Raw genomic sequence first — 26,852 nt, forward strand, 5'->3', positions numbered from 1 at the left:
AGGAAATGTTTGAGCAACTTTACTCTTTGGAGTATAGATCTCCATTGAACCAGAGGTTGGACAAAATGGACAAATCAGCTTTGCTCCGGCCCTAATTGTCTCCCTTTGCATTGCTGTCAGAGCGTGGTGGGGATCTTCTGGATCTAATTTGTCGATTCAACTCCTCACAAATCTCCTTGGGGCAACTTGATTTTGACAAAATATCCCCTCCTGAAAAAAAATCCCCTCCTATTCCCATATACAATTTCATTTACCGTACCGTTGAGTTGATTGTGTCCCAAAAATGTATTCAAAATAATTTTAAATAATTACAATTGTTCTATAGTGAGTAAACAAAGTGAGATATAATGACAGTAAAGTAGAAGAAAGAACAAACGTATACATATAAAAGTTATTCGTCATATATCTTAGCGCCACCTACAGTTCGAAGAGAGCTACACATCTTCACATTGGCCAAACACAAGTTACCGTTACTTGAGATAATACTGAGGAATTAGAAATGACATATATGATTGTATGTATAATTTAACTAAAACTCGCAAGCGCTGCCTCCTTTTAAATTCTAAAACTTCAGCAATAACGGAACATTTGGTCGCAACTACATAAAGGGATTAGGTAGGAACGGCCGTTATGGAACCATTGTTTTACCGCAGCTTTCCCCCCGGTCGTTTGAGAGGCCGTGCACGTAGCCGAAGTCGTCACGCCATTGTGCGAGATAGTTTACCGAGCGCTTTAGACTTAATTTATTAATAACTCTGTTCACTGGCTGTCTTAACTATTCACTCAACCTCTCTAAAAGTACCACAGAACACATACCAGGATGGCTACGGACTCGTGGGCTCTTGCTGTGGACGAACAAGAGGCGGCGGCCGACTCGGTACGCAGCACGCCGCTAACCCGAATGCTAGCTGGTTCAATGAATGCGTTTTGCGTAGTCGGCTGCTTTTCTAACGCTATTCATTCAACCTTCAATCCTTTAAACGTGCATATCAATTAGCGCTTTGTACCGGTCAAAGAGGTCAATTAGACTCTCGACAACCATGCAGACGTGCTCTTAAACAGAGTGAATGAAACTAATGTATTTGGCCATTCACTAATGCTATCTGTAGCGCTTGAACATAACACCCAGTATGCTGGGGTTTAGTGGTTTTAAGTAGTTAAACATTTGTTTATTTTAACTTTTGCAGATAAGCACCCTACAAATTAAAGACACACTAGAGGAAAATGGTAAGTGAAGTGACATTTTTTTGGCAAGGTTTCTGTTTCAACGCCCTCGGCAAAGAGGTGCGTCAAGCAGTACATCTTCAGACGTCTACTAATCCTACACACATTACAGGAACTGGTAGCGCTGTCAACAAAGCAGAAGAGAGCAGTACAGCAGCCAAGTCGGAACCAGACGCCCCAACCAAGACAACAGACGAGGATGAGAAAGGTGAGCATGATCATGTGGTGCGATTATTGTGGACTGTTCCTGCTGAAACTGAAATGGTCGATGCATCGATCTACCATTCAACTCCAATAAGTATTTGGTTTGATAAGTGAACTTATGAATGCAAGAATAGTTTCCTACGTCGGCATTTAGCTTTAGTTGATCTTCAACCTCAGAAAGTTGCTGTTACTTTCTCAGTATACCTAGAACACGACCTAGACTAGACGTTTCTGTCTGCCTTTCTTTCAGATGACAAAGCGGCTCAGTCACTGTTGAACAAGTTGATACGGAGTAATCTGGTCAACACCACCCACCAGGTGGAGGTTCTTCAAAGAGACCCCAACTCTCCCCTCTACTCTGTGAAGTCCTTTGAGGAGCTACGACTGTGAGTAACTTCAAATTCTAAGTTTACAGGCATGCATGTTGGAGTCCTCCATACCTTTTTATGCACAACAAATCAAAGTATTTGCCTACTGTCTGACAATAATTTCTACATATACACGCACATAGATGGAACTTGTCATCCAAGAATTGTTGAATTGTATTTGTGCAAATTATTTTATTCAACCAAAAATGTAAGGGCCTCTAAATCTTGCCTTTACTTTCTCTGCCCTGTGCTTTCATTGTGGGCATGAATAGTCTTGTGTATTGTCAATGTAGGCCTGTGACTCTAGTATCATCCTTTTTACCATGTAGTAAACCTCAGCTCCTTCAAGGAGTGTACGCCCTGGGCTTCAACCGACCCTCAAAGATCCAGGAGACAGCCTTGCCCATGATGCTGGCAGAGCCGTAAGGATACTCTAACTGATGACCCGTTCCTAATGATCTTAATCGTTGACCATTATGTTGAGTTGTTAAAGGTTTGTATAGTTGCTAGATCTGTTAGTAGCGGTTCTCTCTGGGACTTCTTAATGAGCTATCATGGCCTTTGCAGTCCACAGAATCTCATTGCCCAGTCACAGTCTGGCACAGGGAAAACGGCTGCATTTGTCCTGGCCATGCTCAGCCATGTCGACCCCAACAAGAAATATCCTCAGGTAGGTTTTACCCTTTGAGATATTATACATATTATACCTTTTTTTTTTTAAAAACTATTTGTCATGAATAAAGACTAAAGCTTCAAAACTCTGACCTTGTATCAAGTATGTCAGTCCATTATTTATGTTATGGTTGAGTTTTTTTTGTGTATATTGAAAACATATTAAATCACTGCTTTTTAGTGCCTTAGGTGATCATAGTTTGGGTCCGTTTCTCATCTTGCTTGGATATTGGCTTTAGGTCACAGGCTTGAAAGCATTTTGAAGCTCATGAAAACATACATCTTATCCTATCCTCGCTGCTTTCTTTCCATCAGTGTCTGTGTGTGTCGCCCACCTATGAGCTGGCCCTTCAGACCGGCAAAGTGATAGAACAGATGGGGAAACACTACCCCGAGGTCCAGCTGGTCTATGCTATCAGAGGAAACAAGTGTAAGGACTCAACATCTCTATCTACTACAAGGGACCAAATGGCTCGGTGTTATATGGCTTACATCCTATGGACCGCATGATGTGCGCCAACTTGACGCAACCACAGAACACATTTTATCTCTTCATTGTCTGACATGTATCTGAATTCGGGCACTTTGGATAAATCAATAATTGCATCATTTCACATGTTTAAGGGGTGTGTCCCCGTAGCAACTGCTTAACGTGACGTCACCGACCAATGGCTTGAGGAGCACTGCTCTATTTGACTCTGGTGGTTGTTTGTTTTTTTTCTACACGCTCCAGTGCAGCGCGGCATGAAGCTCCAGGAGCAGATCGTCATTGGCACCCCGGGGACCATGCTGGACTGGTGTATCAAGTTTAAGTTCATCGACCCCAAGATGATCAAGGTGTTTGTGCTGGACGAGGCGGACGTCATGATCGCCACGCAGGGCCACCAGGACCAGAGCATCCGCATCCAAAGGTCTCACAGACATTTGCTGCAAATAATGCCGCTCACCATTCAGCGTAATTCAGGCGGTGTTGCCTTTATAACATGGATTTTTTGAATTTGTAAAAAGTGGTTAAGACCAAAGCTTACCAACGTAGATATTTATCTGAAGTTGCAAATATGATGAAGCGCAGGTCGATGTTAGACCTCATGGTCAAGGTTACTCACAACAAACCTGATGAGTATAATAGGTATGGAACCTGGAAAACGTAGCCTCAGAATCAAATGCACTAGCCGCTAGACCAGACATGGGCAATGTATAGCCCCAGGGCAGAAATGGCTCATGGACCATCTCACTTACGCCAAAAAAAACTGTTTCCCACACAGACTTTAATTGGGTGTACAATACGTATGTACTCTTGTATGTGCTTTTTTTTTTGTGTCGAAGAAGTCTGCTATAGTTTTCAATGTACGCGTAATGGAAATCAATTCAATCTGTATTATATGCAGGTTGTCCATTACAACCACACCAGAGTAACACTGGCTATGTAGTTTTCTTACCTGCTTTTTACTGTTTAATAGCAGAATCCTCTTCTGAACAGAGATTCTAATGTATCAATTGGGGACATATGGAAACATGAGGTATTTCTATTGTTAAGGGAAGGATCCTTTCTAATTAGCCCATTGTATAGAGATAATGAGGTGTGAGGCTGTGTGACCCGCCAACCATGTCCCCCGGGTGGGCCTTGGCTTTCTTTATCCAAGTGGGTGAGGACCTAAGATGTGCCCACCCCTGTGTTATGCTTTCCTGCCTTCATAAAAATACATGGTATCAAGTCGTGCTAAGTTTGACACTGGAATTTATAAACAACCAAATTCAATTCCTGTAGTTGCCTTGCACCATCTGACTCCAGACTTGACCTCCTCCCACTCCCAGAACACTGTCAAAGGACTGCCAGATGCTGCTCTTCTCCGCCACCTTCGAGGAGTCAGTGTGGAACTTCGCCAAGCGCATCGTCCCCGACCCAAACATCATCAAGCTGAAGCGCGAAGAGGAGACGCTGGACACCATCAAGCAGTACTACGTGCAGTGCACCAGCAAGGAGGAGAAGTTCCAGGCCCTCTGCAACATCTACGGAGCCATCACCATCGCCCAGGCCATGGTCTTCTGCCACGTGAGTCCTTGCAGACGTGCTGTCGCTGGCTCTGCTGATTGGCAGGGGAACCACTTGCTATGGCTTGGTTAGGGGTCTGTTTTCTACACCGCATTTTTGTGCATTGTTCAGTATTGCTTTTGCAACACACTAATAAATAATCAAAAGGGTTGAAGTTATTCATTCTTACTTATTCATGGACCATGGAGGGCCTCATCAGTTTATGCTAACATAATGGAGTGTTTGGCATTACTCTTTCATGTAGACAAGGAAGACAGCAGGTTGGTTGGCCGGGGAGCTGTCCAGGGATGGCCACCAGGTGGCGCTGCTCAGTGGGGAGATGCAGGTCGAGCAGAGGGCTGCCGTCATCGACCGCTTCAGGGACGGCAAGGAGAAGGTGCTGGTCACCACCAATGTGTGCGCACGAGGTGAGGAGGCGAAGCCAATTTTGGAGGATAAAGAGCCAAGCCTTTTATCCACCAAAAGCCCTTTTTATGATTTATTTCTACCTACTTATGTGTGAATATTTAACATGAAAAACGATAAGTGTGTTCTCATTTTAATTAGAATGTATATAGATGTATTGCATAATGAATTAGTTGTAGGTGAAACTTTAGAAAAAATAACATATTGGCCTACCCTTTTAATATCACAATATCAAATCGCAAGGAGAAACAAACATTTTCATGCAGAGCAGCCATTAGGGAAATAATATTGAGCATGATTCCAATACAAAAAAGTAATTCATGCTGATTGTTTTATTTAAAAAATAAACTAACAAGACTTATACAGTTTGAGATTAATCGAGTTGGGAAGAGGCCTGGTTACTGTAAATGTCTTCTGTTTTCTCCCATGCAGGTATTGATGTAGAGCAGGTTTCCGTGGTGATAAACTTTGACCTGCCGGTGGACAGGGAAGGGAACCCCGACAACGAGACGTACCTGCACAGGATTGGCCGCACAGGCCGGTTTGGAAAACGGGGATTGGCCATCAACATGGTGGACAGCAAGTTTGCTATGAACGTCCTCACCAGGATTCAGGAGCATTTTAGTAAGACCAAAACGTGTATCATATAACTGCTGTATAATAATAATCAGAATTTTAGGCCTTAAAATGTCTAATACAATTGTGACAGCAATTCTCATGGGAGGTCAGAAAAACATCAGGGTTTTGGGTTCACTGGCTCTTTAAAGGCATCTAAGACACGTGATTCTATTAATTATTTGTCCATCTTAAAAAATAAAAGTCACAAGCTGGATTCGCTCACACTGTCAGATACAAAAGTACGATGTGGTCCTACACCAACGAGTCAATCTTTCGTCACTTTGTCATGTTATGACTATAAGCCACATTACTATAGTGGGAACCTTTTTGTCTGGGGCTGGTTTAAAACATCTGGCTACCTGTTTTCACAACGTTTTAGACTTTCTCCATCAGTACAGACATACAGCGGCCGACTATAACAAACAAAACTAATAAAGTGAGTTACATTTGTTAATTACTAAAAAATCTGACTGAAGTGAGCTCCATGTAACTAAAACAATGTCAGACAGTTCCTACCCAAGAGACTTAAATTGCTGTGACTGAAAAAACTAGGTTGGCAATTAAGAGGATGAGACATGTAGATGTGATATGCAAAGGAGGTGAAGTCTTGCTAATCGTTTTGGTTGTGAATGGCTCACAGGTTTTATTATCCAACCAATGCCAATTATATTTGGCCTTCATTCCCAATGTCTTCTTTCCTTTACAGATAAGAAAATAGAAAAGCTGGACACTGACGATCTGGATGAAATTGAAAAGATCTCCAGCTAAAGACCGCAGGGACAACATGACTCTGAAGGCCTCCTCCCGCTCGGAGGACTGTACCGCTCCTGCAGTGTTTTATGCTTTTACTTTGTATTTTATTTTAGTCGTCAAGAGATATAGCTACAAACACAGCATTAGGTTTACAAGTGGAACTGTTTTTATCTCGGGCGGGTGTTATTTTATGTCTGTCAAACAGCACGCCCCCGTTTCGCTCAATAAATTGTGTACGTTTTTGCACCAGTCGCAGTGTGATGCTGCAAAGGCCGCCCTAGTGGGCTCTGGTTTACTGTGCACAGTACAGGACACATTGCGATCCCCTTTCATGTGCTTGCTATATGTCCTTTGTTGTACTGAGATTGTTTTGTTTTATAATGGCTTGATTCTGCAGCAGCCAAAACTGGAGTACAGCTGATCTAGTGGTGCCAATGTTATTAGTCAGTTAAAATCAGGAACATATTACTTCTGAATGTAATCCATATCATGTTAAGACTTTGAATTAGTAAGATGTAAAGTACAAAGGGTGACTATGGGTATGCTGTACCGAGGGAGAGTTTGATTACCTGCCATCGACTAGGTAAACTTAAGTGGTGGTCTGGTTTAGGGTCTATGCAAATTATAATCATGTCACTCCATATTCAGAGCATTACATTGAAAATAAAGACCTCAGTTTTAGCTTCAGGTTTGGCATCAAAATGTCAGGCACTGTTGGTACCTCAGTTACCAGCGCTGCATTCGTCTCTCCCTGTCATGTTGCGCAATATCTTAACCACTTTCAGTTGGGCTAAGGGGGTCTATGGGAATTATCAATCTCCTTTTAATCAGGGTTAATAGTGGAACTGGTGATCATCTGTATCGCTCATCTCACTGTGCTCCACGCATCCACTCATTAAGGATTGTACGGTGGACAAAATGGACCTAATGCCTTCAAGTGCATTTTAAATGTACAATTTTGTAATTGCCATTCGAAGACATTGGGCTTGAATTCTTAGCATATATATATTGAAATGCAGGCAATCTACGATGTGTGAATTATGTGTTGATACCAAATGTGTATTTGGCTTGAGTACCACAGGCCCTACAGGCTGATCAAACTGTCGCTCCAAACATGTTTGCATGGAGGAAAAATGTGTACTTATGTACAAATTTTAAAAGAAAAGTTAAGGTCAAAGGTGTGACGCAGTTTGACGCTTCCAAGAAGTGAGAACATTCCTTTCGAAGTAGAATTTGAAAAAGAAATTCAGCACTTCCTGGTCAGAGTGAGAGGAAGACAATTTATTTGGTGATCCAAAAGGCGTCCTCCAATGTGCTCTGATAATGGTCAATTTAACTTAATTACCCTACAAAACCTCATCTTTAACAGTGGCACCAAGGAGCACACCGATGATAGTCTGATCTGTGACCAGTCTGCTTGACAACTTGTTTAAAATGTGTAAATATATTCCTTGAGATGAATTTAAATTGTAGGCAAGTGGTTATAGAAAATAAACTCGTTTAAAGCCTTTATTCTCAACCAAGTGTGTTTCATTTTTGATACTTGGGTGTATACTTCAATGGAAGTGTCTTCAATGCAAATATAGATCTGTAATGTTACACAATTGTGTGATAAGTGGTACCATGCCAAATGTTTAACAAAACCAAAAAATATATGTCCTGAGCGACTTACTCATACATCAGACTCATGTCCACTTCAGATGGGTGTTCGGCATTCTGTAGTAACAACTGCAACTACTTGGATCAGGATGTTCTTACAAGCATCTACAGCCGTGTAGTACGGAACAATGTTACAATTAAAATACAAATGTTCTGTACCAAGACTGTCCTACAATTATTTTGCTCAACCATAGTATAATAATATTGATCTGATGTATCAAGATCAGTGTTTCCCGCAGGATTTTTTTCAGCAGCGGTGGTGTGGTCCCCGAACCCTCTCGGGGGTCCGGGGGCATGACCCCCCGGCCGAAATTTTTTTGTACCCTTTACATTGGAATGCATGAATCTGGTGCACTTTGAGAGGAGAATATGCACTTAAATCCTATTCAAACAGTCCTGTGTATTACTGTAGATGGGATTATTGGTGTTGTAACTTTGCCTTTTGTGTCTTCATTTACAGATTTTTATATTTTTGTATAGTAATATTTAAACAAGAAATGCCACAACGCAAATATAATTTGCAGAATTTATTTACAGATTTTTGCTTAATGCTTAAACACTAAACATGGTTGCTATCCCAAAAAGAGCGACAACACGCACACATACACATAGGCCTACACACACACACACACACACAATACTAGAGGAAAAACGGCACGGAGGTTGCGGTTTATAGATACAATAAAATGATTGGGCTCAGAGGGTTTTTAACACTGGTGGTCATGTAGCGACACATTTTAGCAACTTACTTTCTCTCTCTCTCTGTCTGTCTCTCTCTCTCTGTCTGGCTCACTCTTTCCTTCTTTCTTCGATCTTCCGCTTCACTCGCTACTGCTAGAATCAATGTAACTTTGCAACCGTGCAGGGTAGCCTACTGCCAACAACTGCCACACTCGCTGTGTATTTTTCTTCTTTGATGTTGGTTACGTGACGATGTGCCGCGTGCTGCGCAATTGACGTTACGCGCTGTACATTTTCTAAAAGGAGCTACGTAAAAAAAAAAAAAAAAAATTAGGAGAAGGATTTTTATGTGAACGTGGGGGAAACACTGAAGATACTTCACATTGTACTGTGTGTTCTTAATGCCAATACATAGCCGATGAGGAAATTGCACCAAGGGATACACAGACCTACTTCTGATACATGTAAAGATATAGTAAACATAACAACTTTACTGTCATTTGAGATAACAATTATCTCAATGACAGTAAAACAAAGCAATTACACTCAATGTAAATGTATACAATGGAACAACGCCAGTGGAATTAGTACTTTTAGTCTTCTTGGTTTACACTAGGAGACAGACCCCTTTCCTCTCCCTCTTCTGGAAACTGCAGGTCTGTGGAGGCCAAAATATTACAACTTCATATATAAAGAGACATAACCGGTGTCCCTCGGCATAGGCAACTAAACACTACACAGGCATTCACTATGAAGCGTTAATCGTTGAATACACATGACCAATTGACCCTCTACCTACATCAACAATAGATATTTGAGGCCAAGCAGGAAATTCTCCATTACCACAAAACTATTTCAGGTTGGATCCAAATGAATTATATATAAGCTCTATCAGTATAGGTTATTATGGATGTCATAAACTTGAAATACCCTAATTTGTGGATAATATCATTATTATCCGAAGATACAAGTTAAAACAAACAAACTTGAAAAAATTAATGGAATATAAGCGGAATCATTCATCAAATGATGTTTTTTGTTGTTCTCACCTGATTGGTTGTAGTCCACCCTGGTGAGGAAGAGGCCAGACGCTGGAGCCACAGTGCCCTGGGGGTAGGCCCGAGTGTCCCGGGCCTCCAACAGCTCTCTCAGCTGGGCTACAGAGAGCCGTCCCTGGCCCACCGCCACCAGGGCTCCCGTCAACCTCCGGACCTGCAACACAAGGCCAGCCAACTGTCTGGAAATACTGTAGTGTAGAACAATTATACATAGACACAAATCTACTCAAAAATGATTTATTTATGCGTATGATAGTCAGTTGTAGTAGATATCTTAAGACATCAGCTGGTGGCGCCCTTTCCTCACCGTGTTGAAGAGATACCAAGCCATGTATAATATTGTGAAGCATTATATATAGCATTATATATATATATATAGGGATATAAACCAACGCTAACCTGCTTATAGAGGAAGGATTTGCTTTTAAAGGTCAGCTCCCAGAACTGGATATCTCTACAAAATAAAGAGAAAACAAATGTCAAACAAAGTAATCAACTATCAGGCCAAATCTGAATTTGCTAAACTGATTCAGAGAGAAATTGTGCTACTAAGCTAAACAAGTAAAAAGAGTTTGAGCAACAGCTACGTATTCTCGAAACAAAATAGAAAAGGTTTTAAAGGCCATTTTGCATAGCATTGATGGCACCATTCGGACTGAATGCAATGAACCAGAGAATGTGTTAGAACTCTGTCAGGGATGGAATTGAAACATGTTAAAAAATATATATTAGGAAAAGTGAGATCGGGAAATTAAATTTCAATGGTTATTTCTTGGGAATGACAAAGTACATTGAACAATTTTCTTATATTAAAATAAATGTACATGTTATAATATGTTGAGGATAATTTTAAATGTAGGAAAAAAAAACTCTTAAGCGTAACCCCAATGATCCGTCTGAGTTGACTGGAGTTTAAATCAATGCAGGCGCTAAGCCCAGACAGCCTTTACTCAAGTGTGAACACTTTAACATTGCAGTCACCACAATCATAGTTGTGGTTCTCCATTACAGGTCCATGGACCCTGGCAGCTCCCACATATAAGACAAGACAACCAAGCACACACACACACACACATACATGTGTGCATACACACACACACACACACACACACACACACACACACTGTGTGTGCTTCAACCTCTTAGCGCTCAATAATTCAGCAGCCCGCTTCACGTCGCTTTATCCCCGATACTCAGAATGGTGATCGTGATGAAGAGTAAAAACACAGCAAGAGGTCTCCGCACAGTTGATAGGAAGGCCACCTGGTCGACACTACAGTTAGTCTCATACTACCCCTGCTGGTTCTGCGCCGAGAGAGACCAGAGAAGGAATACCAGAAGTACAATCACCTGGTAGAGAATGCACATATTCTACAACAGAATAACTAAGAAGGTCATAAGGAAAATAACCCTGGTCGCTTTCATCCACCGACATTCAGCATCAGGGCATTTTGGTCAACTACGTTGGTCAACGTATTTCATCCCAAGGCATGTTACAAATTTGAAGTGCTGATGCAAATTACTTCTCATACGACATGCGGGGCCGTGGGGGGGACACTGTGACATTTATCTTACACACCATGTACCCTTGTCCATATTGTGCACCATATTGGCTGGCTGAATAATTAATGGCCATGAAAGTGGCATTTGGCACAGGGAGCCCCCCTCATGGGCATGATGCTATCCTTCAAAACTCCATGTCCTCCTCTCTTGATCCAAACCGGCCTCCTATTTAGTCCCTTCTGTGTAAAGTGTGTTAGGTTGCCATGTGTAACATTTCATCTAACACGTAGCTTAAAACTATAATGATTTCCATCATGCTATCAATAAAATGTTCTCCTGAAACTAATATATCCTACAAATAAAAATGCTGGCCAGCCAGCTACTCACTCTTTGTTTACAATAATATGTCCACTCCCAAAACCCCTTCCACTCATGCCACCTAGCCAGTCGAGCTGCGCTCGTTTGCATCACACAGTTGCACAGCCAGTGAGAGTGGACAGAATAATGTTATTTCGTTGTTTTTTTATACTGAAAGTCTCCCGCCTCCTTACTGGGAGTGGCTCCATCTTACACATTGCCACTTTAAGGTTCATTCAATGGATTACCAAACATACTGACCTTGAACAAAATTGGTCCACTTGATTAATAAGATATGATACAAATATGAAGCATTGACACTAAGGTACTGTGTGCAGGGAAACACCTTCCACACGTACCGTGAGCCTACCTGTGGAAATGGGCCTGCACAAACGTGTTCCCGGGCACTATGAGGGCGAGGTCCAGGGTCTTGACGGGGCTTTTAAAGGGCATATCGGAGTTCACAGCCCTGAAGCTACTGAAGTCGTGCGTCCCCACCAGCAGGGAGGCGGCCTCGTTCATGGCCTTCACGTTCAACTCCCTGATAGAAGTAACATGGGTCATCAGGTCTTGACAATATTTTTTCGAAAGCTAGATAGTAAACATAAACCATATTTTGTGGTTATCAAAAGTCAGAAGCTGGAAGCATTTCTTTGAAACCGAACGGCGTTGATGTGATTGGCAGTGTTATCATGTCAACTTCTGTATATGAACTATTAACTATGTATGAAAAGGGCTAACAAGGGGAGAGTTAAAGTGATTCTGCTCATTATGTCTACCTGTTCAGCAGCGTTATGTTCAGGGGAGCATGTTGCTTCCATCGCTTTACCCTTCATATTCCTATTCTAAGGCCTGTTTTTTCTTTAGGGTGAGTGACCAGAGAGAGCAAACATGAGGGAGACCCACGTGGAGGAGAAACAAACAAAGTGGCTCTTAAGCTCTTTACAGTAGCCTGCAGCTCTCACAGCTTATAGAAAAGGCCTGAAAGGTGGTGGACATAGACCTGTTAATAGACATAGTGCAGGGTTTGGTGTGTTGCTCCCCCCAAAGCAGAATAATTAACATCTCAAACAAGCCGGACATGCTGTATCTAAAGGTTTACCATAAAAAGTTGTACAGTGTTTTATACAAAATAGGATGGGCTCAAGAAAAATCGATATACTTCTTGCATTAAGATTTGCAATCATTAAAACAAAGTTAAGTTAAACTACTTTTTTGGCTCTGAGAGGGTGGAATACTGAAGAGGATTTAAAAGAAGAGAGTGTGGTTTGTAAATCCAACGATGTCTTGCAAACCAATGATGAAAACGAATGAAACAGACGTTTTTAAGTACAATGGAATAAAATTATTAAATCATCCAGATTGGAGAAACAAACGATGGGAGTTAAATGGAAGAAGGGGAGCAGCGAAGCAAGAGGCAAAATCTATAAAACGTGTGGGTGTTGTTCTGCATAAGCCTGCAGCTAATCTTGCCCTAGTTTCTCCTTAAAAAAAAAAGTGAGGCAGGCAGAAGAACAAAAAGCAGTACGTCACTCCTTCTGGTCGCCTTCTGCGCCTAAACACTGAGCATGATGAAGCACTATGCATAAGCGCCTACACGAGTCAGCACTCCACGTGGTCCAGTTCAACTCTGTGTGGGCTGTGGTGTTGAAGCTCTCGCATGGCACGTGTACATCTTTGATGTGTTAACGCATCATTGTTAATTTTTTCCAGTCTGGTGAGTTCGCACCACAAGTGTGTGTGCACCACATAGCATTGTGTGTGCATGTATGTGTGCACCACACAGCATTGTGTGTGCACACAACATAGCATTGATCATGCACCACATAGCATTGTGTGTGCATGTGTGTGTGCATGTGTTTGTGCACCTTGTTGTCCATTCTAAGCTCTTTTTTTTCAATTGTAATGAAGGAATCCACACACCCTATCTCCATCGCGCACCATCTCTCTCAGCTGAAGGAAGGATAATGAAAGGATGGGAAAAAAGGATGTACCTCGGTGACGCAAAAAGAGCATCAGACATAAGCCGCATCGGCTAACAACCTAGGCTTGAAAAAAACAAACCTGTATATAGGGCAACGGTGAAAGGCCACAAGTTCCCCATTTAAAGTACATTAAATCATATCCCAAGAGCCCACGTGGTGTTTTGCATTTAAAAGCTGCAGCATAAGAAATCAATGATTCTGTTCTGTGCTATTGGTCGATAGGGTCAAAGGATTACATGCAGGGCTCAAGACTGCAACCATTTATCCTGTGGATGTGAGGTAATTCTTTCCTCGGTGCCAGTAAAAAAAGAACAAATAGATTCACTTCAAACATTGTAGCCTAATAGTGGCGATACTCCCCCATCATGAAACATTTAAGTAGCGCTGTCGCCACGAAGACATTTCATTTCTGAAACGTTTGAATTGGTTAAAATACAAGTTTTTTGGAATAACGCTTCAAAATCCCAAACTGTAATATGGCTGCTGTGTGGAGGAAGTCTCTGTCTTTTGAATTCACTCTTTTTACATTGTGCAAAGTTTCATTCATTTAATTACGGTAAATGTGTGGATGCGGGGATGACGAGATGAGGGGGTGGACTCACGTATTGCGGAGACCCCAGCACAATCTGTGGTCGGTCAGGGGGAGCTGTGAGTGGTGGGGGGTGCCCAGGGCTATCCGGTAGACGTAGGTCCGGGACTGGGCGCGGTAACGGGCGTGGAAGTCAGCGGGCACGCGCTGAGCATGGGTGACCCTGAGGAAAGCAAAATAGTTAATACAGCAGGCTCAGTTTTTAGCATTTAGGAAATTTCCCAGGATCTGTTGTAGATAATTATTTATTTTTTGAATATGTTATAATAATCATTTCAAATTCTCAATATATTATTACTCAATACAAATTACACATTCATCTTCCCAGATATCGTTCCGTCCCTTAATTGTCACGCTATGTGTAAATGCCAGCATGAAAGCCAATGCGCTGTTTATTGTCCTAAATGTCAACATTGCAGTACCACCCAGATCCATTGTCAGAATGCAGAAATAGCTTTGAGGGCCACTGCCGAGTGCCGACTGGGAATATCATGTAGCAGCTTATGTTATGATGGTTAGCATCACAAAGGAAACCAACACTTTCCGGTGGGGTCTGACCAAATATGGGCCACTTCCGCCACAGTCCCACATGCGGAGGCAGCCTGCACCATTTACAAAGTAAGTTACGCAACTGTGAATCATCATCCAGAGGGACATCAATTAAAATTCAATTTCCTCAAGGGAAATTCCACATTTATTTACCATTATTACAGTTTAAAATAATATATATATTTTTTATTTTATATGAACCTTATCTTTTGATGTCCGGCTCTAACAATATTGTCACATTAGGTTGGCTGGTGGTGGCGGTGGAGGAGGAGGATGCTGCCCTATAGCTGATGATCAGCCTGTTAATGTGCGTGTTGTCCAGCAGCTCAACTGGGGAAAATCTGAAATGCATGATCAGTGAGTGTTACTGACCATGCAGTGGTTCAAAGATGACAACTAAGACATTGTGTGGCTCAGCACAATTTTTGCAAATTGCTAATTTTTGCTTTTATTCTCCTGGGAAAACACTATTTGTTTCAAATTTTAGAAACTGAACTATAAACCAAATCGCTGACTATGCCTTTCATGAAATCTTCTCTTTTTTTATTGGACCCACTTCGGTACACCAACAGGTAACCAAACAACAAGAAAGTAAATAGAGGCCATGGTAGTGATTGACTTATTCTGTAAGGTATTTTTTTTTCATTTGCATACAGCTTTCACTCCTGTAAGCCCCATTAAGTGTTCAGGTATTCAGCAGTGTGTGATTCAGACTGCCTAATGTCCATCTATTTGGTTTCTATGCTTTCTTCTTTTCATTCTCCATATGAGGCTACAGATCTCACACTCAGCCTCTCTCCATCTGCTCAGAAAATCAATTTCCTCCTCCACTCCTTATTTACTTCACAGACAGGCGCTAAAAAAGGCGATACCTACTATGAATCGGTTCCATTTTTATGTTGACATTAAGTCGGCTATATGGGCGATTCAAATAACATCTGGCTTTTTAATGGCCTCTGAACTATTAGCACTTATAAAGAATTGATACTATGCTTCCTAATGTGAGGCTGCTAATGTGATCACCTAGAAACATGTTTCGCAAACTTGTATTCATCTGAATATAAACCAGAAATGCACACTTTTGGAATTATCTTTTTGCTTTTATTTATTTGGTACACAGGTTTAAAAGAGGGTTGTGATGGGCACAGGTTATCAACCTCATGTGTAGTGAATGAGGAAATTGGAGGGCGTAGGGTTCAGGGGTGGGAAGGAAGCCTCTGCTAGGACTTACCTGATCTCCTCCGACAGCAGGTGGAAGTTGAGGGCTTCGAGGAGCACGTCGTCAGTAAACGGCGGTTTATCATTGCTGCGCTGGAGGTCCAAATGGGCAGAGTTAGAGAGGGCGTGGACACCGCTGTCAGTTCTGCTGGAGACTGACAGAGACACTGGGTTGACTGGTTTCAACCGCCTCACCGCATCCTGCCAAGAAAAGCCAATAGCACGAAAGGAGGAAGAGGGAGAAGATGGTCAATCAGGGAAAACTAGAGCACTGTAAAAAGATAAGATGGTACATTATTTGTCCTAGATGGGACATTTTTGAGGAAAAGATGAATCATCGACAACACATTATGGAATGTGAATGCAGCCACTTTGACAGCAGCTATGTGTGATAGGGAAAGAACACCTTTAATTATCATGTGTTACAACACCTTCATTACAATCACAATAGAACGGCATGTCTTTTCTCCATTGCAAGTTTTATTGAGATAAAAGTATAACAGTGTCTACAAATGGGCAACTTTAGCCTCCGACCAAGTAAACTCACCTCTATATGGTTCTGAACCCCTTTCTTTTGCTGCTGATGTGGGGGAGACCTCACAACACCACTGTTGGGAGATGGGTACCGTAGGCTTTAAAGTTGTATTCAGACTAATATGCACGCTATTCACTGAAAGTACACAAGAAGTTTACCTATATTTTGTTCCAATGTATTGAAAAAATATCAGATAGCGTGCGCAGTTGTGCATGGCGTCCCTATTTCCTGAACCGTAAAAGGTTCGTTTGCATGGTTCCTAAAAAAAGCTTTGTGTTTATAACTTGGGTTACATATAAAATTGCTTTGATGATGAAAACGGCATGAGATGCACCCAAGGGGGATTGCTATTGCAGTGATCTTGGCTCCACGTGTTCGGATCCTCCACTCCGATAGAACACGCAGCAGATTAACAGAGATAATGCACGCAGAATGAAAACTATTACATCGGTCGGCGATGTTGACGTCCGTATTTACTGAGAACGTGACCTTGGCGTGTCCGCATCGAGGCTTGCGCTTCATGTCACCACTGTTTTATTTGACAATACGGAGTTGGACTGCCGTCTGACCTGGCGAACATCTGCCTGCATAAAAGTATTTTTGCACAGGCACAGTTTTCTCGTTCACGTTCAGTATCCTGATATGTTGATTTGAATGCACGTCTACCCCACATCTTGAAATACAATATTTCATTTGACTTTACTGCAAAGATTTTTTTTAAATAAGGAGAGGACGGGTCTTTCAATGATTTCGTCACGATGATTCAAAGAGGGGTGTGTCCGTGTTGTAAACAAGCAAATGAATATGATTTCTGGCATATGTAACCAAATGTAACATATTTTACATGGAAACTTGTTTCTCTGATCAACTCAATGCGCATTTTCTTAAAAACATATATCCTGACAAATTATGCACAGAACGATTAACCATTCGGAACAAAATATACATATCATAAATAATTTTTAAAATTGAAAACAATGATTAAAAATGTTTAGTTAGATTAAGTGTTTGCCAGAGAGTATATTTGAATATCCCTTGATTCCTTCCGCACCGACCGACTAGTTGTAGACTGAATCGTAGCGTTATCCCGGCCCACTACAACGCAATATCCGGTCTCTTACTTTCTATGCGCTATGTACGCCAATTTACAGTACCCAGGGTGATAAATATAACGAACAAGGAGAAAACAAAACAGAGACATAAAGAATAAATATGGAATTTTTGGCGAAGAAAGTGACAAAGCAATATCCAAAACATGGAACGGTAACGGATATCATTCCGACCGGAAGTCCCGCCATATCCTGCCGCAGACCTAGGTTACTGAAAGTTCCGCCTCTCTTGCTCATAACGCTAATTTAAAGGATCCCGTTCCAGGCATTGATCGTGCGCTCTGTGATGAAGTTACGCCTCTTCTCGGCAGTGGTGGCGTCAGCGTTGCCAGATTGGGCCATATTTCCCGCCCAATCTGGCCCAATCTGGCAACAGTTGGTGGCGGCAGGCAGCGGCAGTACTGTAGTAGTAATCTGCCATGCATTGAGGCTGCATTCTGTTTCACAGCGTGTCCACGACCATTGGGCGCAAGGGAATACCAGTCGCATTTATTTTGCCCGAGCAAGTGACAACCGCCGCGGGCAATGCAATTGACTCACTGAAGGAGGAATAAAAACATATACAACGCAAATATGACGGTCGACTTTGAAGAATGTATAAAGGACTCCCCTCGATTCAGGTAGGGTTCCAGCTGTCAGACACATCACAGCTATGTGCGGGGAAAATGGCACACCTTCTTTTAACGCAGGGTTTATTTTCCCGGCCAGATAGGATTTTTCATCAGTCCCTTAAAAAGGATGTACAATGTTGACTTAAAACGCCTTGAATTCTGATATGCGATGGGGGTCGTTGCTCATGTGTGAAAGACTGAGATTTTTTTTCACTATTTAAAATCTTCATTCATGTTGCAGCCACTAATGATCTTGTATTAGCGTATATCGTTGTAGTTGTGCTTATTTATGTGTTCATATTTTTTTTATTCTGTTCATTATTTGATCTAACAGCGGTAGCCGCTGAAATGGTGTTAGGCTTCGCTACGAGGATGGTGCATCAATGAGAGAAACGGACATTGGTTTACAAAATCGAAAATCAAATTTCTCTATGATCTATCATTTCTTTTGGTTTAATCTTGAAATAGTGTCCGTGCAAACCATGTGCACAAATTAAATCGTTTAATTTGTGCACGCGTAACGCTATGCGTCTATGAGGACCTGTTGTGAATCTGTATTTGAAGGGACGTCATCTAAAAAAATCGGCGGCCTACAGGTTGAGCGGAAATAAAAATATGTAAGTGGACGAGCTAGGCCCGTAGAACCCTCCGTTATGAAGAGTTGGAGATGCCCTTGCAGAATCAGCAGCCCGGGTCTGCAAAAAAAGGCTCTCCTCCTCGGGGACAAGGCTCGTATCCCGGGCACAGGGCTCGTACCCCGTGCGCAAGACTCATATCCCGGGCACTGCTCCAGATGCCCCTCAGTCTGCCCACGTGCCAGTCTGGCACCGCTCCCGCCACGCGATGGACTGAAGGAGAATAGGGCAGAGAGGTTTGATCAGATCAAGGTCAGGAAAGCCCACCTGATGGGCAAATTACCTGATCTGTAATCTGTAGTTGTATTTTTTGGTAGATTTTCCCTTTTATGTCTGTCGAAACAGGTCTTATTTTTCGTCTAGGTCGTATGTCAATGTGTCTAACCCTCAACACACGTGCTTTCACACATACTCAGTGAACGCATTAACCATTGCTGACAAGACACTCACTCACACTTCCTCACTTTCTCACCATTCCTCCCCCACCACGGATTTCCTTCCAGACTCAACTCGTTATCGTTAATTGTGTCCACACACTTGCTCGGCAATGTCCACACACTTGCTCGGCAAATAAGTTGTGGAGAGAGGCGGGGAGAGCAAACGGTCGGTTCTTGGATCTCCTTGGGAGTGTCTGTACTGCTTCCCATCGTGGAGACATGCAAGGTTATCGGTATTCATCATTACCTTAAGAAACCAGTGAAACCATTGACATTTGACTCTTCTGTGGTCCTGTCTTTCAAATGTCTGAGATCAGTCATGGGCCAAAGGTTGTAGGTTGACAGTCTATCTATAGGTTGTGTTCAGCAAGATTCCTACCTGATATTTATTTTAAAAAAAAAGTAGATGCATAGACAGTATTAGCAGGCCTACTCTTAGTGTTTTGGCCAATTCTGTAGCTCAGACATAGTGATTTAGAAGTTTCCCTCGATAGTTTTTCTTTTTAAGCCTCACTATAAGGTACAGGTTTTATGCAGTGTAAATATTAATCTGGGTCAAGACGGGGCCAACATCACTGGAGCCAAGACTTCCCCTTCTAAATCCAGCCTCCTATTCCCCTGCTTCAGTGAGTTCTGATGTACATATTCTAAACGAGCTGAACATTTCACATTTAAGCGTATAATGCGGCCTATGCTGCGGTCCTAGAGGGCTGGTCCTTGCCTACATTTCATGGAGCAGAGACATTGATGCAAACATGTTTTCAGAACTCCCTCTAATTACCTTCAGATTAAAGGCTCTCTCTAGTTGAATCACACATAGGGATAAGCATCTGTGTTGTAGTAAGTACAGTATTGTATAGGAGCAACAGGCAGGCACCGGCCTTGGCAGAGTGTAGGACTGAATGAATGACTGAATGAATTGGTGAACCAGGTCACACAGGTGAATGACTCCTTTCTTTAAAGAAATAAGGGTTCACAGTTAAATGGATTGAATTAAAGACATTTCACAAGTTGGAAAATGTGTTTTCAGTTTCACATTGCAACACACACACACACGAACACACACACACACACACACACACGCACACACACACACACACACACACACACACACACACACACACACACACACAAACACACACACACACACATGCACATGCACACACAAATACACACACACACACACACACACACACACACACACACACACACACACACACACACTGGCTAGGACTTGAGGAGAGAGGGTGTGTGTGTCTTCTGTAGTACATAGACAGAGGGCTGCTGAGTATAGACAGGCCCAGTCAGCCTCCCAATCTTGTTCCACCAGTTTTTTAGTTTTTAAATGAGTTGCACCGGAACACAGGGCGCCTACCCATGACCAGCATCTTAGGACGCAGACAAGAATAGATGTATTCTAATCTAAACTATGCTGTATAAGTTTTGGTTAAACTAGAATAACGTAGGATAGCACTGCATGCCATATCATTTTGTAACATGCGATAGTGATTTGACGGGCAGACACATTTTTTATTTTTAATTTTATAATTTTAATTTTACATTTGGCTCTAAACGTGTTAAGTTGCGCCATCGTTGTTGTGTGTTAAAATAAAACCCCTGCTTATGCTGCTAGACTTATGTTTGTTACAGTTCACCCTTCTATATAATTATTGTGTGCATTTGCAATTAGATTTAAACCCAATAATCTCATATTTTGATACAGATTATAAAAAAAATGACGCAGACCTATTCTGTTAGTGTTGCCTTGTTTCTGCGACCAGAGAGAGAATAATGTGTGAATGTGGTCCGGTTTCTCTGGGCAAGGGCTTTGGGGCTCTGTGTAAACTAGTCCAACAACACAACGTCTGCAGCATGTAGAATGTGTTGAAATCACAAGCTATATGACTGTGTTGGTAGCCTACAGCTGGGGGTTAACTGATCACGCTGATAATCCTTGCTGTCTGTCTCTGTCAGACAGACAAAAAAAAAACACGTTTACTATCCTTGAGAATGTACATAAACATCTCCAATGTTGCACATGGTTTACCAAGACTTGACAGGATAAGATTATAATAAACACTGTCACATCAATACATATAGTGCTGCATATCTTACATACTTTCCCTTTATACACATATAGACTGCATATGCACACACTAGGCTACTTATTACGCCTCTTGCCCACTGCATTCATCCGTTGACTTTGAAAGTGGTGGAGCCCCAATGCATTGTGGATCCATTTGTTCTGTTGGATCCGTCGGCTCCGTCAAGAAAGTTGGAAAATCTTCAACTTTTCAGGCAGCAACGGATACGTCATCCAATCAGATCGCGTATGCTCGGGCTTGGCTGACGTATGCCTCTGGAAAGATAACTCCCCCATACGTCAGCCACGCCTTCCGTTGTCCGTTGACGGACGGTGCAGTGGGTAGACAGTGTTAGTGTTGTGTGGATACCAGCCCTTTAGACTTCATGTAATCTATCTATCTAACTCTTCTAATCAAGACAAAAGGCGGATGCTCTGGACTTCTGTGCATTCTCTTTCAAACCATTTTGTATTCATCAGCAGCTAACTAAATGTATTATAACCTTCACATCCAGTATTATCCCTTGGTTAATGTTATCACCAGATTGTAACGTTTACGATTCATAAACTAGTTTCATTTTTGCGGTTAGGATATTGTGTTCTGACATCCCCTTCCTGTATTTAATTTATAATCTTTCTGATAGGAGCCTGTTCGGGGGTTGCCAAGCTTACCAGTAGCCACTTAACCCCTTTGTAGGGAGAGGTGAAAGAGCAGAGAGACAACTGTGGATTATATCTGTTGGTGATGGCTAAATCCACCCCAATGGGTCTCTGATTGTACAATACAGAATGACGCACATTGCAGTCTCAATATCCACATAAACTACATTCTGAATGCCGGACCTGGGTAAGAAGGTGGTCTCTCATCAGACTGGCGTGTAAATAGCTTGATTGGAATAGCCACCGAGATATCTGTCAAATTCATTCTACGTAATTAAACCCCAAAACATAGAGGAAATGTTTTCCTTTTTTCAGTGGCTGCCTTTGTGTTTTATAGGAGGTAGAGTCTCTTCAAGTAATTCTATAAATATATATGAGATGTTTAAGACCCATAATAATCTAATTCTTCATCTTGTGAATGTCTGGCAGCACCCTGGTTTCTAACAATAGAAAATAACTCTCTGAGTCCAACAAGCAGTATACCTCCTGCATCAGCACCTGTAAGGCCCTCTTCCCCATTTGCCTGAGATAATGAGCTCCTATTGGTCGGCTGCCTCTGAGGTGCAAGCATGTGCTTCAGGCAGCAAGTTATAATTGGAAAAGGGAAAAAAAAATCATTGTCGTCACTCTCATTTTCTTTGGCTGTCATGGCAACTGCCGCCTCTCCCTCTCTATGCTCTTGTGTCTCATTCAAGGCTTTGGGAATGAGCTCTACGCGCATGGACACACGCACCCCCAGACAGACAAACACACACAAACAGCTAGCAGGTGAATGTGGCAGTGTGCGGCTGCTTGGTGTTTGCCTGTTGATGGTAACATTGTATATTTATCGAGCACAGGATGGCCTAGAATTGTCGAACTATGCATCGAAGAGTTCAATAAAGACATACTAAGTATATCATTTGTTCTCTGGGGCTAAAGTTCAGCGCTTGTGTTTAATATAATGCCAAAATGTTGCTTGACAGGCCAATGTGTCTTTTCAGAATATTTTTTCATACAGTTTGACGCTTATATGACCTTCAAGGGTATGTTTTTACAAACACTTACAAGTTAAACATAAGGACAATATTTGTACTGAAAATGTATGTTTATAATATCACTGAAGGCCACTCAAATTATGTTTCCTAGAATGGAGAAAGAGGCTTGAAAGCAGTCTCCTTAATGCATTTTCTGTCTTTATAACAAGGAGATATGCTGGAATTGCCCCCTCTTGTATCTGTTTTATACACAACCTAGATAAACGTTATTCTCTTTTTCTCTATCTAGGGACATGGCTACAGAGTCGTCATGGCTCTTATCAGTTCCAATGACCGCCATGATTTAAATGGATCTATCAGAAAGGCAGAGCAGATTAGGCTCTTGGTACATTGGACAACATCGCTATTCCTCACTTATGTCCGTTTAAGACCTAACTACCACCGGTTGGGTCTCCACTCTTGCCTATAATCATATTGGGATCAGACTATTTGAGAAATGAGTTTCCAGAATGGGCAATGCTAGGTCAATGCTAGATAAATAATATTATAATATATTGGTTTGGTGGACGGTTTTATCTGAAATATCTTCAAATACTGTGAGTGCATAGGACATTTCTGAGTATGGGTTGCCCCAGTGGGAATCTAACTCCTAACCCCTTGCTGTGTTGCCCCAATGATTGTAGTCCCGTCATTGCGTTAGACAGGGCAACACTGTAATGTGGATAATCTTTTCCAGCCATATTCATCTTATCATTTTTTCTTAATTGTCTACATCTTGTAGGCCTGCTTATTTCCATGTAGTCCAACATTTTATGTTGTTGACATTGAAAATAATTGTTGTTAAAAACCGTGACAGTGAGTCAAGGACATTATGTAGGACATGTGGTTTCACTAGGACAGCACAGCGCCTCAAAGGACCTGGAGCTTTGATCAATATTCATGGTTCTTCTAACCAAGGTCCTTCTTCAGGTCGTTTAATTAGCAATTGACATCTGACTCTTTACACCTCTTAGGTGTCAGACTAACGCACAAGCCCAGCCTGGGGCTATCTGGTTGCTATCTTATATTCATTATTACATTATATATATTATTTTCAGTGTGTGTGTGTGTGTGGGTGTGAGTGTGTGTGTGTGTGTGTGTGTGTGTGTGTGTGTGTGTGTGTGTGTGTGTGTGTGTGTGTGTGTGTGTGTGTGTGTGTGTGTATGTGTGTGTGTGTGTGTGTGCGTGTGTGCGTGCGTGTGTGCGTGCGTGTGTCAGAAGATGCTTAGTTAAAATGCTACATTTTCATTATTTTCTCTTTGGTATTTTTTCTGCATGGGACATTTAGGCAGTAATAAAACTGGTGTTACTGTCTATGGATATCTAGATTGTGCAGAGGTTTCTGCGCACTGCACATCATTGTTTTACCTGACCATCTCATGTATTGATTTGTACTGTTTAATAATTCTCTGTGTTAAACTGTAGGAATTATGGTCCAGATGGATGAGGAATTCCACCTCTTCTATTGACCTAATAATAAGCGAGTATGTGTGATTTTAGTGTGTACGGGGGCGTGTGTATGAATATACTTTTTTCATTTTATCTGGCCATCTGTGCTTTGTGGGCGATGTGCACCAAGCCGGCGAGGTCAGTCCAACTGACCCCGCGTTAGATGTTCTCTCTGACGTGGACGAGACCGCGGCACACTGAATCCTCAGTGTGTTTTTAGTGCACACACGTGTGCTGCCAGAAGGCCTTCTGCGCAGAGCCATATCTGTAGTAGGATTATTTTCCTCTTGTTTCTCGGTGACCCATCACACGCCCCATAATTAAATCAACTGGAGAGCCTACACATCCTGTAAATGCTTACACACTAACAGCCAGCCTCACACCAATACCACTTCCATCTCTGTGTGTCATGTTGATGACGTCAAGGTGGATGTCAAAACAGAGATGAAGGATTTAGGATATGGATTGGTTTGAAGGTCAAAGTGCTTTAGTAAGCCGGTTGTCAGTAGGGCAGCCTGGTTCCGGGTCTGCGTGGAATATTAATATTCTTCTTGCTCATGTTCTATTTGCTATGGCTTTCCAGATTTAGAGCTTTATCCATTCCGTTATCATGCTCTGATCCTTGACGTTAAAGGCTTTCAATTGTCTTCTAGGAATACACATTTATGTAGATTAGAAAACATGGGGGCATCTGTATTTGAGTACAAGTGAATGCTCCACGTATTGCATGAAGGTATGTCAGGAGTATTCCACAGACTAATCATGCTTAGAGCTTGGGTAGGCATTTAGAGCAAAATCCAGAGTAAACTAAATTTTAAAAGTATCAGAGCAAAAATATCCCACCCATTCAGTTCTTGCTCCAAAAACTAACGCCCCAAAACACAGGACAAGCTTGCTCATTTTGGCAATATTTCTGGCCAGCCTTGTGAACTGTGGTCAGTTCACGGGCAGATTGCGCCCAGGTAGGGATGTAGATACTAGACACATATACAAGATTTTTTCATTTTTTTCATTTATTTATTGCTGTCAGGAGAATTTCAACATTCCATCAAGCAAATATACGTACCTCATCTTACGGTACGATATATATAAAGTGTAGCATTATGTCCCCGTTGTTATCAAGTTCTCACTTTTCAAATATTCAAACGCAGAGCACAAAATAGGTTTGGGGGTTTGAGGGAGAATGGGAACTATATCTAGAGTTTCATTTTACCTTTTTATTGTAAATGATTCCTCATTTGAAGCCTGTTTCCTGACATGGATGAACAATGGCTTAATGAGACTAGCATCCTGTCAGGGCCTGTTGCAGCTCACTGGTATTCAGAAAAATGCCTTTGGCGGTTTCTGGGCTGCTTTTGGAGTCTTGGGTTTACACAGGATATATTTATTTTAGTTCACTGTGTTAAGTTTTTCCGTGGGGATCCCAATCACTGTCCAAACTTGTTTCTGTACTCTGAAGTCCAGATGATCAGTTCTCAGGACCCTTTTCTCTGGGACCTGATCCCATTCAAAAGTCAGCAACACAGTGAGTAATATTGACCATTTAATCCCAACTCCTCAGTTTAAATTTGCCCTTGATTATGTATCACGCTGTTAATCAAGTAACTCTCAGATCGATGTGGGGCTTCGCATAAAATGGGACATAAAATCCCAAGTAATTTAAGTCATCCACATGGGTGCAGTTTCTGTGAACTTTGTGAACCCCCCCAACTCCCCTTGAATAATAGTGACAGGAATTGGCAGGGACCTCACAATACGATATTACAAAATTCTTTGAGTGCGGTTACGATCTATTGCGATTTTGTTTAAATAGCGTTACAGTATTGAAAAACATGTGTGTGATTTTACATTTTGTGTTGCTTAACGTTGGGATGTGGTTTCTACAGGTCCATCAGTATATCTATATAATTGAATGTGGCCAAACAAGATAAAACATTGTTTATGCAAATTCACTGTAAGCAAATACATTATAGCGTCCTCTATTGACTGTACCATTATTTAGGTTCCACAAAGTTAACAATAGATAGATTTTTTAATTGTTGCAGAGGCAAATAATCCAGATTCTCCTATTAATCTTTTTTCCACCGTCCCTAATGCATGGACCAGCCAATGGATAGACCCACGATGGATAGACCAACCAATGAACAGACCAAGCAATCAATAGACCAACCACAGAATAGACAAACCAATTGATAGACCAACCGCTGAATAGACCAACCTATTGATATACCAACCACAGAATAGACCAACCAATTGATAGTCCAACCACAGATTAGACCAATTAATTGATAGTCCAACCACTGAATAGACCAACCAATTGATAGAACAACCACTGAATAGACCAACCACTGAATAGACAACTAACTGATAGACCAACCACTGAATAGACCAACCAATTGATAGACCAACCACTGACTAGAG

At 41.8% G+C, this 26,852-nt stretch overlaps 3 protein-coding genes across 6 annotated transcripts in view; 2 read left to right on the top strand and 1 right to left on the bottom strand.

Moving 5' to 3' along the window:
* Positions 1 to 685: 685 nt before the first annotated feature.
* Positions 686 to 6,546, top strand: LOC307084124 (ATP-dependent RNA helicase DDX19A-like). Its single transcript, XM_079748347.1, has 12 exons — positions 686 to 877; positions 1,188 to 1,227; positions 1,337 to 1,432; positions 1,679 to 1,814; positions 2,126 to 2,218; positions 2,364 to 2,466; positions 2,784 to 2,898; positions 3,202 to 3,379; positions 4,284 to 4,521; positions 4,766 to 4,928; positions 5,359 to 5,550; positions 6,251 to 6,546. Exons 1-12 carry the CDS (start codon positions 821 to 823, stop codon positions 6,310 to 6,312), a joined length of 1,473 nt encoding a protein of 490 aa, XP_079604473.1. The 5' UTR covers positions 686 to 820; the 3' UTR covers positions 6,313 to 6,546.
* A 2,612-nt stretch (positions 6,547 to 9,158) lies between these two features.
* pusl1 (pseudouridine synthase like 1) lies at positions 9,159 to 16,708 on the bottom strand. Its single transcript, XM_079747420.1, has 8 exons — positions 16,590 to 16,708; positions 16,444 to 16,504; positions 15,910 to 16,097; positions 14,143 to 14,292; positions 11,926 to 12,096; positions 10,095 to 10,149; positions 9,687 to 9,849; positions 9,159 to 9,295 (listed from the first exon to the last, which is right to left on the bottom strand). Exons 1-8 carry the CDS (start codon positions 16,643 to 16,645, stop codon positions 9,231 to 9,233), a joined length of 909 nt encoding a protein of 302 aa, XP_079603546.1. The 5' UTR covers positions 16,646 to 16,708; the 3' UTR covers positions 9,159 to 9,230.
* Positions 16,709 to 17,991: 1,283 nt separating this feature from the next.
* The window catches only part of acap3b (ArfGAP with coiled-coil, ankyrin repeat and PH domains 3b), a 56,898-nt gene continuing 48,037 nt past the window's right edge, over positions 17,992 to 26,852 (top strand). For all 4 annotated transcript variants that reach the window (XM_079748686.1, XM_079748687.1, XM_079748684.1 and 1 more), the window contains exon 1: positions 17,992 to 18,160. In XM_079748686.1, coding sequence (XP_079604812.1) covers positions 18,114 to 18,160 — 47 coding nt within the window. In that variant the 5' untranslated portion in view covers positions 17,992 to 18,113. The remainder of the gene's footprint in view (positions 18,161 to 26,852) is intronic.

This window comes from Pollachius pollachius (assembly GCF_949987615.1).
Source record: "Pollachius pollachius genome assembly, chromosome: 12".
In the NCBI taxonomy this organism is placed as follows: Eukaryota; Metazoa; Chordata; class Actinopteri; order Gadiformes; family Gadidae; genus Pollachius; species Pollachius pollachius.